Source organism: Myxine glutinosa, chromosome 1 (genome assembly GCF_964187855.1).
Source record: "Myxine glutinosa chromosome 1, kmMyxGlut1.1, whole genome shotgun sequence".
Lineage (NCBI taxonomy): Eukaryota > Metazoa > Chordata > Myxini > Myxiniformes > Myxinidae > Myxine > Myxine glutinosa.
Window position 1 is genome coordinate 314,132,147 of NC_136261.1, and position 18,012 is coordinate 314,150,158.

Genomic DNA, 18,012 nt, shown 5'->3' on the forward strand with positions numbered 1-18,012 from the left:
AACAATTTCTTGACGTGCACGGACCAATTTTCTTCAAGCTTGGACAAAGACAATACATGAGAGTATACATATGCAGAAGATTTTATTTTGTAATCTGACCAAAGATGGCCCACTGATGGCCTTTAACTCCATACAGCAAAATTAATAAAACCACAGGGGCATGACAATTTATGTCTTTTTCTTGTTTATCTTGTAAGCAATCATTGATTATGAATTATGATTATGTATGCATGTGTAATTCAACCATTGGCTTGCAGACATGCTTTTAATAAACCATTTTTGATTGATTGATTGATTGAAGAAGATTTAAACAGCAAATTCCTCCAAAATGGTACTGCAGCAACAATGTTACTTTCATACTAATTTCCAGAATGAGTATTGTTGCAACAAATTTTGGGCTGCAACAACCTTTTGTTTTAAGCCTCCGCCACCTCAATTCCTGGTTATGGGCTGTTGTTAGTACAATGAAACTCACGTGATGAACTTTGATGGAGGTGACAATAGCTTGCATCCACAACCACGGAGATGACTGCTTACTGCTACTCCACGCAGTAAAGACACAAACAACAGCTGAGTTGCCTGGCAAACACATACATCAATGGGTGAAAAATTGCAGTTTGTCATTTTTAACATTTGTCTAAAATGTCAATGAACACTTTGTAGAGTAAAAACAAAAATGAAAATATATAAATCTGGACCTTGCGAAAATATGACATTAAGCTTAGAGCATTGGTTGTATCAAATGATGTAGTTTACTGCCAGTAACATCAATACAATTTTCTAAGGCTGGTTCAGTGCTGACCTACTGAATGAAGTCAATTTCATAAAGTACTGTTACGGAGTCCTCAAGGATCTCCTGGTCTCGGTAACCTCCGAACCCCGAGAGGAACCCCGGCAGAAAAATATGTTACCCTGTGTTGAAAATCAATAGTGAAACCACACCAATGATTTAATAATAGTACATAACATCAGAATTACGTCAAGTGGGTGAAAACCACAATAACGGAAGTTACGAATCCGTAACAGTACAAATCAGGACAAGCAATGATCAAAATCGATATATACACATGGGAATAGTTACGCACGGGCTGCGTTTTTGTGGATCAAAGTAATAACTGAGAAAATGTTTCAGAAACCATTATGTTAATTAAAATGAGAGAGAGAAAAAAAAAAAAATAACTTTGGTAAATTGTGCATGCTCGTCAAATAACTTGAGACTAATTCAGAAGTTTTGTTGATTGTCTAATCATAAAATGAGGAGGTCTATAATGGCACCGTTTTTCAGAATGGATCTGCTGCCAACATTTAAGCCATTGTCACACCAAAATTGCCACCATTGAAATAAAGTACTGGAATTGCCCAATGCATGGCTCACAGATGCCCCAAATAAATTCTTAACAAGGTCAAGATTGGTTTTAGCGACCATTCAAATCAAAGTGATGCCAGTAAATTGGTGGACAAATGCTGGCATTTTGCTGAAAGCTGGTGCGATGTAAATGTGGCCATTGTGTGATGTAAGGCTTATGAGTTATGACCAATCAATAATGTATCCAATGATGTCACAATGAAATGAATGTATCAAGAGGGCAAAATATATGCAAGCACCATAAGAACGACTGATGCTGCAACCACTTTCTCACCCCCTGAAGAAGCCACGAGAGAAAATACAAAGAGAGTTTCTATTCCTGGTGCAAAGCCACTGTCAACTGTGTCAGTCTGCATAGCAAGGCATATTTTCAAAGATCTATTTCCAAGGATGTCCCAAACGTGCTCTATTGGATTTAAATAAGTAATCCTTGTTGGCCAAATAAATGTTTTGATTGTATCATTTTGCATGGTGTTGGCTTTGCGGTTAGTGTGCCGGCTTGGGATCCTAGGATCCCGGGTTCGAATCCCGGTCGATCGCTGAATTAACGCCAGGGGGGTTGACTCAGCCCGTCATCCTTCCGAGGTCGGCAAATTGAGTACTAGCTTGCTGGGATGAATGATCCCGGTGTGTACCCCGATTTAGAATGGGTACACCGTATCCCTGCGCATCGTAAGAGCATGACCAAGGGTTGGCGTCAGGAAGGGCATCTGGCCATAAAAACATTGCATCAAACAGGGAACCATGATTGTCATGGGGCCTGCAAAGCTAGCCCCCGCTCTAGCGGGGAAAATGGCCTTAAAACGATCATTCATTCATATTATTGTATCATTTTGCAACAAGTCGGTAACTGTACAAGAATGGTGGGTCTGTCATTGTAATCCATGAATACAGGTCTTGTGAGTAGTGGGTAGTTCTTAAAATAGGGAGCAAAAACATGATCCAAAATGTCTTTACAGTATTTTTCGCCCGTCAGGTAACCCTATACAGTGACAAGGTCAAGTTTACAATCATAACAGACCGCCCCATATTACAATGCATGTCACCAAACGGGATGGGCTTTACACTGTTCTTGGGTGTATAGGCTTTGTTAGGTTGCTACCAAACACGAGTTCTACCATCAGTTGCGTACAGGAGAAATTGAGGCTCATCATCCCAATGGATCTTCTACCAGGATGTGAGATGCCAGTGTTCACATGGCCGGCACCATGGAAAGAGAGCTGCTTTATGTTTTTGGTGAGAATCAATCTCCTGACCTTGTAACCCCCACAGAATGCTGGTTGCGTGGAAGGCGTGTAGCGGGCTGAGACAACAAACGAGAATATGGGAAGCATGATGCTGTCAATTGTACTAGCCATAAATTGCATCAGCACTCAGCCATGTGTGCCAGTTACAACCACCCCAATACAGCCACCTAAGTTAAGTACCACGCAGCAGAGCAGAAGGTGGTCATGTGAAGAGGAGGAGGGTTTTCAAGATCATGACCCATGTCCTCCAGAGCAGAAAACAACATTTCAAGCTTAGACACTTCTGGGTAGGGTGGAAAGCTGCTCTCATCTGGATCTCTGCTTCGCTTCCTGCCCTACAATTTTTATTAGTTCTTCTGCAAGTCTGCCTCCATAGTTTTCAGGGTCTCTTACTCACTTTCCACTCTCCTCAAGCACTGCCATTAATTTTCAATGCTTAAGGATGCCCCCCAACCACATTCATTAATTTTCTCTCGTTCAAACAATGAGAAACCTTCCTGGGTGTGAGGCAAACCGAGGGTTTATTGGCACAACACAAGAAGGCATGTCATTTCTGAAGTAAATTTCAGTCCGTATGGTGTGGTACCATCTGAGGCTTCCGGTTGTAGTTTCAGAGAGTACATGGGGATTTTCTCAACTGGCCATTATTTCCTCAAATTCTGTGAAAGCTTCTTCACGAGTACCATACCGCAACTGTCTTGTAAAACTGTTTTTCATTCTTCCCTGGACTGTTAATAGCATTGCAAATCTGTTTCCATGTCTGCTTATAGGTACTTAGTCGGTCCTTTTGTATGTAGTTTGCATTTGCCTTGGCCTCGGCTAAGTCATGTGCTTAGGTTCATCATTATAATCATCCCTTTTCCAAATTTAAACTTGTCAATATGAAGTTTGGTGGATAAAATGAAGTTTGGGGAGAGGATAATTTTAAAACTTGAAATCGCCATAACTCATTCATCAATCATTCTTTGCTCTTACTCTTTCATTTTCTCCCTTTTACTTCTCAAAATTTTTATTTTGTTTTCACTTACAAATCAAAAGTTTCATCTTCCTTTTAAGCCCTTGCAAAGACCTACTGCCAAAACAGCTCGTTCTTCTTGCATCCCATTCTGCTTCCTTCCTGGTTGGCTCACAAACACACACCCCATGTTCTGTCATCGTGTTCAGACAGTGCAACTGTTCCTCCTACATTTAACCATCATACCCTCACAACATGGTTACAATGTCTGTCTTTGTTTTACTGAACTTAGGATTCAGATTAAAAATAAAAACTGGATAAAAGAGTGCAGACTCAATTATCAACCTTTCCTTGTCAGCATCCCTACATCTTCCACCCACCCTGATGCCAACCTGCAACCGACTACCCTGCACACCCATCCCCCATAAGGTATTTCCACTTTTCAAACAGCCTGATCTCTGTCTCAGTTTAGATGCCATTCTCCTCAAAAATGGAAATGCTGCCACTTCTCTCTCAGCAGTGGCTATAGACCCAAAATATAAAATCAGAGGTCAAGACTGTATCCCTGAACATACCTCGGGCATTCGACAGTCTGGTATCCTATTGTGCATGCCAATCTCACTGCCTGTGGCGTACAAGTCGACTTCATACCAAGATTTCTGACTTCCTCCACTCATGCAATAAACATATTGCTATCAATAAAATCCTCTCCTCTCCTTTCCCAGCGATGATTCAAGGAACAATGGAGTGCCATGGGCCCAGGCTTGTTCCTCTTATACATAAACGATCTCTCAGATGTCCTCAAAACCCTCTTCCATTTTGCATTTTGCAGATAATTCACGACAGGCAGATAGCGGCAGTGTGACCCTCTGATGGACTGGAATTGATTCAATGGTGATTTGACAAATGGAACGTCATTCATTCCTGGTAAATTTCAGTCACACTCAGTCAATTAGGAAGGATTGTCAAATGAATACACCCATGTATTGCCATGGTCAGTACTGAGAAGTGAGAATTCTTGAACTGCATGGCCTCACCATTAGCTACGACATAGCTCCTAGGCTGAACAAAGCTGATTGTGAAAGGCAGCTGCAACCTCCGCAGGAACTTCAGTCATTCCAAGTCATATTACAAATGATCAGGACTACACCCATATTACAAGCCTTTGTCCATAGCTCAACAGAGTACTACTCTTTCTTGTAGATCAGTGCCTCCAGTTCACAATCTAAAGCTCAATATTATCTGACTTTTCCACAATGAGGCAGACACAAGGCCTGTTGCTGTTACATTGCAGATAGGCTGGTGACTTCTTTTTTAACTGCCTCGTCACGGTTACCTCCACTATTGCTCAGTCTGCTCTTTGAACCTGCTGATTCATCATCTTTTACTGAACTAGCTCCTCCAGAATGCACGAGTTCGTCCAGTAAAACCCTCTGGCTTACTACCTTCCTACCTCCATTGTTAGCTCTGCTATCGAAGGATTTTTTACCCATGTTTGTTTGTCTGTGAGCAGGAAATCTCAAAAAGGTTATGGATGGATTCGGACAAAACTTGGTGGACAGGCAGGGTATGTGACAAGGACGAATTGATTAGATTTTAGTTAAGATGTGGAATGGAAAGATGAAGATGATGGAAAACGTGAAAGATGAGGAAGTTGTTGTGGTAGGAGGAGACCTAAATGGACATGTGGGAAGGAGTATGGACGGTTTTGAGAGAGTTCATGGGCGTTTTTTTTGTTTGTTTGTTTTTGTATACAAGATCGAGGCTCGTGAAAGAGCTGACATTAATCACACAAAAAGTCTGACATATAAAACACAAAAAAAGGGGAGCGGAACACAAGATGGGGAGAGAGGGGGAAGGACACAAACATAACATTTGAGAGCAAGACACCGAGAGAAATGTGGGAGGGGGAGGGCTTGGGTGGAGGTGGGAGAGGTTTCAAACATATCAACACTGCAAGGACTTCCAGGAAAGAAGTTGGAATTTCCAAAAAAAAAGTGTATCTGGGGTGAAAATTAGCAGGGGTAGAAAAGATCAGGTTTTGGATGGGGGAAGATAAGAGATGGTGGTGAACAGCTGTTTTAAAGACCTGGAGGGAGGAGTGGGATTGAAGGGAGTGGGGGAGTTTGTTCCAGAGGCGGGAGAAAAAGGGAATGAAAGAGTGAAGGTGAGCAGAGAGCCTAGATTTTGGCAGTTTAACCATAAGAGGGTTGCTGGCAGATCTTGTGCGACCTCGAGGAATATTAAGGGGACAGAGCACTGAGAGAGCTGGGGGAGCAAGGCCAGAGAGGAGTCGGTAGAAGACAGAAAGACCACCAACCTGCCTGCGGTGAATGAGTGAAAGGCTCTCGGATTTAGCTTCATCGCAGGAGATTCCAATGATTCTGAAAGCTTTGGTTTCAACAGCGTGAAGCCGAGCTAGGTGTGAGGCAGGAGCACCGGCCCAGAGGGGGGAACAGTATTCCATTGAGCTGCGGATTAAAGCCTTGTATGTGGTGAGGAGCTCAGGTGTGCCAAGGAAGGACTTCGCACGACGGAGGATGCCCAGTCGGCGACTGGCTTTGGAGGCCAGCTTGGAAATGTGGTTTTCCCAAGAAAGATCATGGCAGATAATGAGACCCAAAAGCTTGAGTGACAGAACTTCTTGGAGAGGATTGTTGAGAAAGTAGATGGGAGGGTTTTCCAGTCGGTCTTTTCGGAGAGACATCGTAAGAGTGTGGGATTTGTCAGGATTGAAAGACATGTTCCACTTGCTTGACCAGTCTGTGATTTTGTCCAGGTCTGCAGAGAGTGAGGAGGCTGCAGACTGCCGATCTGAGGGATGAGGAATGGAGCGGCAGATAGTGGAGTCATTAGCAAAGAGATAGAGAGGATTTTCCAGAGAGTCGGAGAGATCATTGATGAAGACCAGAAATAGCACGGGGCCCAGAACACTACCTTGGGGAACTCCAGCCAGAACAGGGAGGGGAGATGAGAGAAATCCATTCAGAGCCAGACGTTGCCTACGACCAGACAGGACGTCTGCAAGCCATGAGTGGAGATTTCCATGGATACCATAGGAGGAGAGTTTGGTGAGCAGAGCTATATGCCAGACCGTATCGAAGGCACGTGATATGTCAAGGGAGACAGCTCTGATTTCCTGTTTGGCATTGAGGACCTCCATCCATTGTTGAGACAGCAGAAGCAACATGTCCAGAGTAGAATGACGAGGTCTGAATCCAAATTGATGATCAGAGATCAAGCCATTGGAGAAGAGGAAGGATTTGATATCCGAAGCAATGATGGATTCCATGACTTTGCTGATAATTGGGAGCAGGCTGATTGGTCTGTAGTTGCAAGGATCTGTTTTTGCACCGTTTTTGTGTAAAGCAGAAATGTTTGCTGATTTCCAAGATGCTGGCAGATGACCTTGAGCAAAAGAGAGGGTGAAAAGAACAGAGAGAGGGTGAGATAGAGCGGCAGAGCAGGATTTTAGGACCCGTGGGCTGATGCCATCTGGTCCAGTTGCAGAATCAGAGTCGAGGTTTGACAAAACATTCTCAACCTTGTCAGGAGAGAATGACACAGAGTCCAGGAGCAGTTGGGTTCGACTGGGAAAGGTGGGAACAGAGAGAGATGGGTTTGGGACACAAGATTTTGAGGCAAACACAGAGTTGAGGCATTCGGCTTTGTCACGTGCTGTGTCAACTGTGTAGCCATTTGAGGTAAGGGAGGGGATGGAGGGGGAACAAACACCAGAAACGGATTGGACCAGACGCCACCAGGATTTGGAGGAAGGAGACAGGTTTGAGAGTTCAATCTTGAGTGTGGAGAGATAGTGCTTCCTGGCACTCCTGAGGATAGACACACACTTGTTCTGAGCTTGGTGGAAGGAACTGAGATTACCTTCAGTTGGATTTGCCTTCCAAGAGGCAAAGGCAAGTTGTTTCAGGGCAACTGCCTCACCACAAGATTCAGTCTACCATGGACGGGAGGAAGGGTATGACAACTGAAGACGAGATGTGATAAATCTGTGCATGAGAGAGAGCAGTTTGCTTTGGAAGAATTCCCAGGAAGAATTGATGTCAGAGGTAGCAGAGATGGGAGACCAGTCCAGATGATTGATGGCTTCTTGCAGACCGTGCCAGTCAGCCTGAGTGAAATGCCAGACTCGTCACCGCTGAGGAGGCTCTCTGAGAATGGCCAGAGAGATGTCCACTTTAAAAAGCACATGATCAGAAGAACCGATTGGAGCAGAAGAAGAGCAGCAGACATTTCCAGGGAAGTTTGTCATAACCAAGTCCAGAAGAGAAGATACTCCATTGACTGAGATCCGGGTCGGGAAATTGACAGATTGTGTCAGTCCCAATGAGTCACAGAAGTCCTTTGCTGAGGTGCCATGGCTGGTGAGAGAGGAACCCACACACAGCCAGCTGGCATGATGACAGTTGAAGTCGCCAAATATGAGGAAGAGAGAGTTTGGATGAGTTGATAGAAGTTGGTCCATGTTGTCAGACAGCGAAATGTAAATGGAGTCATCACTGTTTGGAGGAGAGTGAATGAATGAATGAATGAATCATCGTTTTAAGGCCATTTTCCCCGCCAGAGCATGGGTTAGCCTTGCGGGCCCCATGACAATCATGGTTCCCTGTTTGAGGCAATGTTGTTATGGCCGGATGCCCTTCCTGGCGCCAACCCTTAGTCACCTCTTACGATGCGCAAGGATACGGTGTACCTATTCTAAACCGGGGTACACACCGGGAGTTTGGAGGACGGTACAGAACACATATAAACAAAAGATGGGAGCGGAGAGGAAGTCGTAGCCAGGTGTACTCCTGGGGGTGGGTGGAGGGAGGGCAGTGCAAGGAGAGTGAGGATGAGAGTTTCTGATAAAGATAGCAACCCCACCACCAGGACGAGGCTCAGGTCTATAATACCGGAGGAGGGAGTAACCAGGAAGAGATATTAAGGAATCAGAGACATCTTGAAGGAGGAAGGTTTCTGTTAAGCAGATCAAGTCTGGATTGTCAGAAGCAACCTGAATGGAGAGATCAATCAGGTTTGAGCGAAGGCCCCGGATGTTTGAGGTCCATACCGTTAATGAGGAGAGAGGGGGAGCATCGGGTGCAGGACAGGGGAGGGGAGGGGTAGGATCAGAGGAAGGATGACAGGGGGATGTAGGGAGAGCAGGTTTTTTTGGGGTTTTTTTGTATACAAGATCGAGGCTCGTGAAAGAGCTAACAATCACACAGAAAGACAAACCGACACATAAAACATATAACATGGGGAGCGGTACACAAGATGGAGCAAGAGGGGAAGGAACACAAACACAACATCTGAGAGCAGGGACATCGAGAGATCTGTGGGAGGGAGAGGGCTTTGGGGGGGAGGCATGGGAAGGGGGGGGGGTGGGAGAGGTATAAAACATATGAACACTGCCGGGACTTCCAGGAAAGAAGTTGGAATTTCAAACATGGCGGATCTGGGGTGAATTAGTGGGGGTAGAAAAGATCAAGGTTTTGGATGGGGAAAGATAAGAGATGGTGGTGAACAGCTGCTTTAAAGACCTGGCGGGAGGAGTGGGATTGAAGGGAGTGTGGGAGTTTGTTCCAGAGGCGGGAGAAAAGAGGCATGAAAGAGTGAAGGTGAGCAGAGAGCCGAGATTTCGGCAGTTTAACCATCAGAGGGTTGCTGGCAGATCTTGTGCGACCTGGAGGAATATTTGGGGGACAGAACCCAGAGAGAGCTTGGGGAGCAAGGCCGGAGAGGACCAGTCTGTGATTTTGTGATCACATCATTTTGTGATCTGACAGTTGATAGTGTGTCAGAGATTACAGAAGAGTTGCAAGAGAAGGAAGGATGAGGAGGACGAAAGGTTTGATGGTGATGGGATGAGGCACAGTGAGGGGTTGTTTGAGGGGGGGGCAGAGGAAAGTAGAAGGTTGGGGGAGGCGGAGGTATGAGATAGAAGGGAGATGAAGTGGGGAGGAGGCAGCTTTGAGGAGGAGGTGGGAGGGGGGAGAATTTGGGAGGGATGGTTGGGGGGGAGATTGGAAGGAGGGGGGGGTTGGGGGGGAGTTTTGAATGGGAGGGGTAAGGGGGGAGTTTAGGAGGGGAAGGGCAAAGGGGGAGTTTAGGAGGGGAGGGGCAAGGGGGGAGATTTGGAGGGGAGGGGCAAGGGAGGAGATTTGGAGGGGAGGGGCAAGGGGGGAGTTTAGAAAGTGGATGATTAATGAAAGACGAACATTTATAACAATTTGGGTTTATTGTGATTTTCAAGTTAGCGATCCATTTAAGAATGATAGAGGAGGGGTGGAATGAATGTGAATTTAGAGCATGTAGTGATTTAGAGTTATAAGAGATTGAAATTTTTTTTTTATGGAATGAGTTGGAGAGAAAATTGAAAAAGGCCTTTTAAATAGGCAGAAAAACAGCGTGTTGTAATAAACCACTGAATAAAACACTGCAGGGGAAAGTTTAAACATATTTAAACAGAACCGTGAAGAGCAATCTTATATTCACAAAAAAACCAACGGGGAGAGGGAGCCGAGAGGGACAACCATGTGTCATGTGAACAGGGGAAAAGGTGGAGGGCAAGGAGATAATGGGGGTGGGGCGAGACAGCGCACCAGGGCAGAAGCACAGGATGGGACAACTTCACACATAGAGAATGGGAAATAAATGTTGTTGTTTTTTTTGGGGGGGGGGGGGGTTAAAACGTGAGATAAAGAGTAGATGTATGGGGAGGTTTGGGGGAGAAAGGGAAATCTAAAAAGCAAAAAACAAAGAAATCCTCTGATCCTACCCCTCCCCTCCCCTCCCCTGCACCCGAGGAAGAAACAAACTTCGACGGGGGACAGGGGAAGCCTGAGGCTGCAAGGCCGCAACACGCGTGGCAAACAGAAACGATTAATTTATGAAAGATAAACACCGAGAAAGTTCCAAGGGACACACTGTAGGTTCACAAACCGAAAGATAAATACAGTTTCGACAAAATACAATTGTGAACAATGACAACTTTGAAAACATGGAGAACGTGTGCAGCTTCGAAAATCCCTGCCATCGTCTCCAAGATCTCACGAGATCTCCCACAACTCCCGTCTCGGGTTACGGATATGGTGTGAGAAATGGAGAAGGTGAAAGGATTTTGGAGTTTGCTGATGGAGCTGATTTGTTGATTTGTAATACTCAGTTCCAGAAAGAGGATAATAATCTTGTTCCATACACGTCACGTGGGTCGACGACAACCATTGACTACCTGATGGGGCGTAAGCGAGATAGGGGGCACCTCCAGGACACAAAGGTGATCCCGGGGGAGGAGGCTGTTTCACAGCACCACTTGGTTGTCTGCGACATAAGGGTGAAAGATGCGAGGAGAGCTCGGCGGGTGAAGTACCAACCGAGAATGAAGGTCTGGAGGTTGAAAGAGGTGACAGTGAGGGAGGCATTAAAAGAGAGGCTGAGTATGATAGAGGATGATGTGGTTGAGCTTGGACGTGGTTGGATGCCAATGAAAGATAGTCTGTTGGGAGCCGTTGGTGAGGTATGTGGATGGACAAAAGGACCACCGAGGCACTCGGAAACATGGTGGTGGGATGATGAAGTTGGAAAGAGGATTGACGACAAGAGGAAGAAGTTCAAGGAGTGGCAGAAGCCAAAGGGTACGGGAGCAGAAAAAGCAGAGCATGAAAGTTATAAGGCAGCCAAGAAGGCTACAAACAAAGAGGTAGCAAAGGCGCGGGAGGCATGTAGGAAAATGTTCGGAGAACGCTTGAATTCGGAAGAGGGTCAGAGAGCGGTATTCAGGATTGCAAAGCAGACAGCGAAAGAGAGGTGTGATGTGATGGGGGTGAGTTGCTTGAAGGATGAAGTGGGACAAATCGTTGTGGACCCAGATGGAATTAAAGGAAGATGGAAAAGATATATGGAAATGCTGTTGAATACAGAGAATGAATGGGATGGCAACATAGAGAGTAACCCAGTTTTAGGACCGGCAGAGAAGATAACTGAGAAGGAAGTTGAGGAAGCGATAAAAGCAATGAAGAGTAGAAAAGCAGGAGGGCCGACGGGAGTTGTGGAAGATATGTTGAAGGCAGCAGGAAGTTGGGGTGTGAAGAGAATGACAGATCTGTAATCTGGTGGTGAAAGAAGGCCACATTCCAGTGGATTGGGAACCGAGTACCCTCATCCCTCTATACAAGGGGAAAGGTGACCCTCTGGAGTGTGGCTCGTACCGAGCGATAAAGTTATTGGAGCATGGAATGAAGGTATTGGAAAGGGTGTTGGAGAGGAGGATAAGGAAGAAGGTGAAGATCGAAGAAATGCAGTTTGGATTTATGCCAGGAAGAGGATTGACAGACGCGCTCTTTATTGTGAGGCAGTTGCAGGAGAAGTACATGGAGAAGAGGAAGAAGTAGTTTCTTGGGGTTGTTGATCTGGAGAAAGCATTCGATAGGGTTCCACGAGAAGTATTGACATGGGCATTGAGGAAGTTAGGAGTGGAGGAATGGTTGATCAGAGTCGTGATGGCAATGTACAAAAGAGCGCGCAGAGCTGTAAGGACGAAGGACGGGAACAGTGGTGAGTTTGAGGTGAAGGTGGGAGTGCATCAGGGGTCGGTACCAAGTCCACTACTATTTGTAGCTGTGATGGAGGTGCTGGCTCAGAACGTAAAGGAGGGTTTACCATGGGAGTTTTTTATGCAGATGATCTGGTGTTGATTGCGTAAAGTATGGATGGACTGAAGGAAAAGATGAACACGTGGAAGAAATGTATGGAGACAAAAGGTCTGAAGGTGAATATAGGAAAGACGAAGATGATGGCAAGTGGTAAAGCATGTGGTGAGGTGGAAAGAACTGGGAAGTGGCCATTTGCTGTGTGCAGGAAGGGTGTTGGAGTGAACTCCATTCAATGTACAATGTGCGCTGAGTTGGTTCATCAAAAATGTAGTGGTCTGAGAGTGTCATTAACCAGTGTGGCAGCTACATTCAAATGTAAGGTGTGCACAGAGGGAGCTGCAGATGGAGGAAATGTTGAGTTGGATCTGGGAGACGGCGTGAAGCTGGAAGGTGTGAAAACATTTTGCTACCTCGGAGACATGCTGAATGGAGAAGGTGGATCAGACTCGGCAACGGTTGCTGGAGTGAGATGTGCATGGAAGAAGTTTCGGGAACTCAGTGGCGTGCTGATGAGGAGGGGAGTGTCGTTGAAGCTGAAGGGAAAGGTGTATGCTGCATGTGTGAGAAGTGTTATGATTTATGGGAGCAAGACATGGGTAATGAACGTCGAGCAGCAACGAAGGCTGGAAAGGGTGGAAATGCGAATGGTTCGGTGGATGTGCGGAGTATTGTTGAGACAGAGGAAGACAAATGATGAATTGCGAAAGATGATGGAAATATTGCCTGTGATTGATGCTGTGAAAAGAAACAGGTTGAGATGGTTTGGTCATGTGTTGAGTAAGGATGAAAGTGACTGGTTGAGAAGAGTGATGGAAATGAATGTAGAAGGAAGTAGAGGACAGGGAAGACCGAGAAAGACTTGGCTAAAGATGGTGGAAGAAGAAATGCGGGCAAGGGGGTTAACAAGGAGAGATGCCGAAAATAGGGCAAAATGGAGAAGATTGTCATGGGAACCGCAAGGCTAACCCTTGCTCTCGCAGGGAAAATGGCCTTAAAATGCATGTTGTGTTGTTGTAGTGCAGCAACACACAAAACCTATAGCATAACTTTCACAGGAGTAACTAGAACGGCACTCAGTAGAGAGCACACTCCGCCAGGCGAACAGTTTACGTTTTGTATCCCAGATTGGACAAGAAAAATCACAATACAGAATCACATTTAAGATATTCTGCTATATATCGTTTTTGGCCCGATCTCCCAATGGTGAAGAATCACTTTTAAAAATTGTACTAGCCAGATCCGGATCTTCACCAAAATTGAATCGATTATTCCTTGTCACACACACATACAACCTGTCCACCAAGTTTCATCCAAATCCGTCCATAACCTTTTGAGATATCCTGCTATATGTTGGTTTTAGCCCTATCAGTCAATGGTGATGAATAACTTAAAAAATCAAATAATTCTCATATCTGAATCCATATTCAGATCTTCACCAAAATTGAATAGATTCTTCCTTGTCAGACACCCAACCTGTCCACCAAGTTTCGTCCAAATCCGTCCACAACTTTTTGAGATATCCTGCCATATATCGTTTTTGGCCCCATCTCCCAATGGTAAATAATCACTTTTTTAAATTCTAGTAGCCGGATCCGAATCCTGATCTTCACCAAAATGTAATCATTTCGTCCTTGTCACATACGCTACGTCTCTGCCCAATTTCGTCCGAATCCGTCCACAACTGTTTGAGATATCTTGCTCACAAACAAACAAAGACAGACAGACAGACATGGGTGAAAACATAACCTCCATCCACCTTTGGTGGCAGAGGTAATCAGAATTATTATTATTCCAGCAAGAATAGTCTTCCAGTGATACTGACGTGGAAGCCTTATAATTGGTTATACCGGCACACTTGAAGGTGATAATCAACTGGATTGATACCTGTGGGTTCCTCTGGTTAACCGCGACAGCAAGAACAAGACCATCAGGGGAAATTCGAGTCACATACGACCCAATTGCAGTCATGGGAATGCAGGCCGGAGTGAGCTGACACAATGGTTGTCGAAGAGTGCTCCAATGTTTCCAGAAGCCATTGTTGCTGAGGACGATCAGATACAAACGTTAACTCAATTTGAGGAACCAAAATAGTGTTTGATAAGTTCATACATTAAGGTGAAGGGAACACAATTGGTAGGAAAAAAAAGGAACAACTAAGCAATATTTCTAAACGCTCACCTCTGAGCTGTCTAGCGTGGGTTCGAATCCCAGCCCAGCTATAAACGGTCATCCTGGTGTTTCATCATCGTGATGTGCCATCTCTCGGATGGACGTTAAACTGGGCACCCATCTGTTAGCATTAGTTGGTGGATGTTAAGGATCCCATGGTGTTCTTTGAGAAGAGTCAACGAGCTGTCATGAGCAACCGAAGCAAATTCCAAATTTGTGCACCCCAAGGGCAGGTATCATGCGTCGGAGTCACGGCATTTCCAGCACTGTAACCCCTCTATCTTATGCAACTAATGACAAAAGGAGGATGAGAAATAAACAGACAATGGTGCTACGTTCATCCAATGCCAATTTATTGCATCCAAAAGTAAAAAAGAAAAGGCACCCAAAATCTCCACATTTGCTTGTAATACACACGTCCATCATCATCATCAAAAACACTTCTCATGACAGAGAAAAGTTTGACACAGGTTTTTTTTTAACCTTTGTTCATACAATGAGGAAGCCAAAGTGAAGTCCGAGAGGTGGGCCAGATGTCACAGAGATAGATGCCATGGCCACGAGTACCACAGATTGTTTCCTCTTTCAGATATCCAAGCTACTCAAAATTCAGTAACCCCTCTTTGTAGCATCCATTACCGATGCAACACACTGAAAACGGTCCTATAAATAGCACCAAAATAGTGAAATAAAAGTTGAAGTCTTCCAGTTCAGGATTCCACCAAGGCCAGACACAATCTCGTCTGCTCTGAGAGCAGTCTTCGAAAGCTGAGGATACCTGTTCCGGAATTGTCTTGTTTAAGATAGTGTCAGTTTTCTGATGCAATTCATCAACAAACTAGAATGGCACTCAGTAAAGAGCATACCTCCGCCAGGTGAACAGTTTACGTTTTGTATCCTAGAGTAGACCCGAAAATCACAATACGTAATCACATTTAATCAAAATCATCCGTCGAAAACTTTTTGCGATATCCGGTGAAATATCGTTTTTGGCCCTATCTCCCAATGGTGAAGAATCGCTTCAAAAATTCTACTAGCCGGATCCAGATCTTCACCAAAATTGAATCGATTCTTCCTTGTCACACACACAACCGGTCCACCAAGTTTCGTCCAAATCCATCCATAACTTTTTGACATATCCTGCTACATGTTGGTTTTAGCCATATCACTCAATGGTGAAGAATCACTTGAAAAATTAAATAATTCTCATATTATAATCCATAATCAGATCTTCACCAAAATTGAAACGATTCTCCCTTGTCTCAAACACACAACCTCTCCACCAAGTTTCGTCCAAATCCGTCAACAACTTTTTGAGATATCCTGCTATGTATCGTTTCTGGCCCCATCTCCCAATGGTGAAGAATCACTTTAAAAATTCTAGTCGCCGGATCCGAATCCTGATCTTCACCAAAATCGAATCATTTCGTCCTCGTCACATACGCTACATCTCTGCCAAATTTCCTCCGAATCCGTCCACAACTTTTTGAGATATTCTGTTCACAAACAAACGGACAAACAACCAGACAGAGGTGAAAACATAACCTCCATCCACCTCTGGTGGCGGAGGTAATTAACAATTAGATGCCCAAAACTTAACCACAATTCAAACTCACCATTAGATGCACGCATCTCACTCAGTGCCTTCCCATGTGCTTTTGTGTCCTTGTTTTGTGTGCTTATCGTGGTATTGTCTACTGTATTTTCACACAAATAACCCACGGGCTCGATGTTAAATTAGTTTTTAAAATTCCAACTGCTGGGTATACTTGTTATACGGTATTTCACATAGCACGTGACATAACCACAGGGTGCCAAGTTAAATGATCAAGGAGATGCAAAAAGAGGCAGCGTGGTTTTAATTATTTTATTTTTACATGTTTAATTGCAATGTTTTTAATTACAGTTTGTTTGTTTTTCGAATGTTTTACCTACAAATGTATATTAATTCCAAAGCGATTTAAAAGGTATGTTAAGTCGTCTTCCATAAAGCCCACAAAGTCATCTTCTGTGTCGCTGTGAAACAGCTGAAGCAGCTCAGAGTCAGCAAATGTAGGTCTGTCACAATCCATATCATCATCACTCTCATACTCTTATTCTCCAGGAATCAGGCCACTTTTTCATCAAATTTCAGTTTTAATTCGGCCGTGAAACATTTAGGTTTTCTCTTATTTGTACTGACAGCAGGGGTGTGTTCAGTTACCAAGCAGCTAGCTAGCACTTGCTAAGCCAACCATTCCTTATCAACGGTTTTGAATGGAGTGCTTGCTTGAATGCTTAAGCCATTTGGCATGCACTCCACAGGGGCATAGGAACATCATAAAAAGTTGGGGACCCCAATTTGTAAAAAATATATATATATATATTTCAGGGTTTCAACTAATTTAAAGAGAAGAAAAAAATGACGATCAGGTTGAACTTGATGTAAATGCAGTTGTGTATCTATATTTTTGAAAGCTGTGTATTTCAGCAAAATTCAAAAATATATTTTACCCACTTTGCCCATTTTCTGTGTTTGTTTGGCTTCAGTCAAATTAGCCAAAATACTTCCTCCTTGAATCATTTGTTTGACAAATTGTATTCAATCTGTATTATAAAAGGAGCCATGTCTGTCTGTGTGTCTGTTTGTCGTGTTACAACTTGAGAACGCATTAACAGATTTCAATAAATCCAACTAGCCTGGTGTTGGCTTAGCGGTTAGGGTGCCGGCTTGGGATCCTAGGATCCTGGGTTCGAATCCCGGTCGATCGCTGAATTAACGCCAGGGGGGTTGACTCAGCCTGTCATCCTTCTGAGGTCGGCAAATTGAGTACCAGCTTGCTGGGATGAATGATCCCGGTGTGTACCACGGTTTAGAATAGGTACACCGTATCCCTGCGCATCGTAAGAGGCGACTAAGGGTTGGTGTCAGGAAGGGCATCCGGCCATAAAAACATTGCCTCAAACAGGGAACCATGATTGTCATGGGGCCCGCAAGGCTAACCCCCGCTCTAGCGGGGAAAATGGCCTTAAAACGATCATTCATTCATTTCATTCATTCAATAAATCCAACTACGGTGGATTCGGGTAACTCCGGGGAATGTGTGCGATCCCAAAATTTATTTATTTTCTTTCTTTTTATGGGTACATATGGACACGCCTGTAAAAACTGCCAATTACCAACACGTGACGTTGGTTATCCCTGCACGGAGATCAGGATCTCACAGGAATCCTTCTTTGTTAACTTGAGATCGGATTTCAATGAAAGCACTCTCAGGAAGTAAACATAACCACTTATCCCTCTCCCTACAAAGATGTTTTATCCACCACGTTGATTCCAAATCTCCACATATCCAAATCATACTCATCTACATATACGTACCAGAGACAAATTCTTCAAAATAAAGAAGAGAGAGAAGGGGGAGGGTGAGAATTTTTTTCATTTTGATCTTCCTCTTAGTGTGTTGTATATTATTTGCAATTCAGCATCTAAAATGGCTGTGATATTCCTTTAACACTCTCACGAAAGACATCCTAATTTTATTTTTCCCCTTTTCTTTCATGTAATGTCTTTTTTAACACCAAACAACAACCTTTTTTTATTTTTTCAATTACGCAAATATTGGTGTTCCCGTCAGC

At 44.3% G+C, this 18,012-nt stretch overlaps 1 protein-coding gene across 1 annotated transcript in view; it reads right to left on the reverse strand.

The window, feature by feature from the left end:
• CPLANE1 (ciliogenesis and planar polarity effector complex subunit 1) overlaps window positions 1–18,012 on the reverse strand; it is a 218,550-nt gene that overhangs the window by 176,761 nt on the left and 23,777 nt on the right. Inside the window, exons 7-8 of the mRNA XM_078778809.1 lie at window positions 14,110–14,266; window positions 476–579 (exon numbers count right to left, since the gene is read on the reverse strand). Of these exons, the coding sequence (XP_078634935.1) occupies window positions 476–579; window positions 14,110–14,266 (261 nt within the window). The remainder of the gene's footprint in view (window positions 1–475; window positions 580–14,109; window positions 14,267–18,012) is intronic.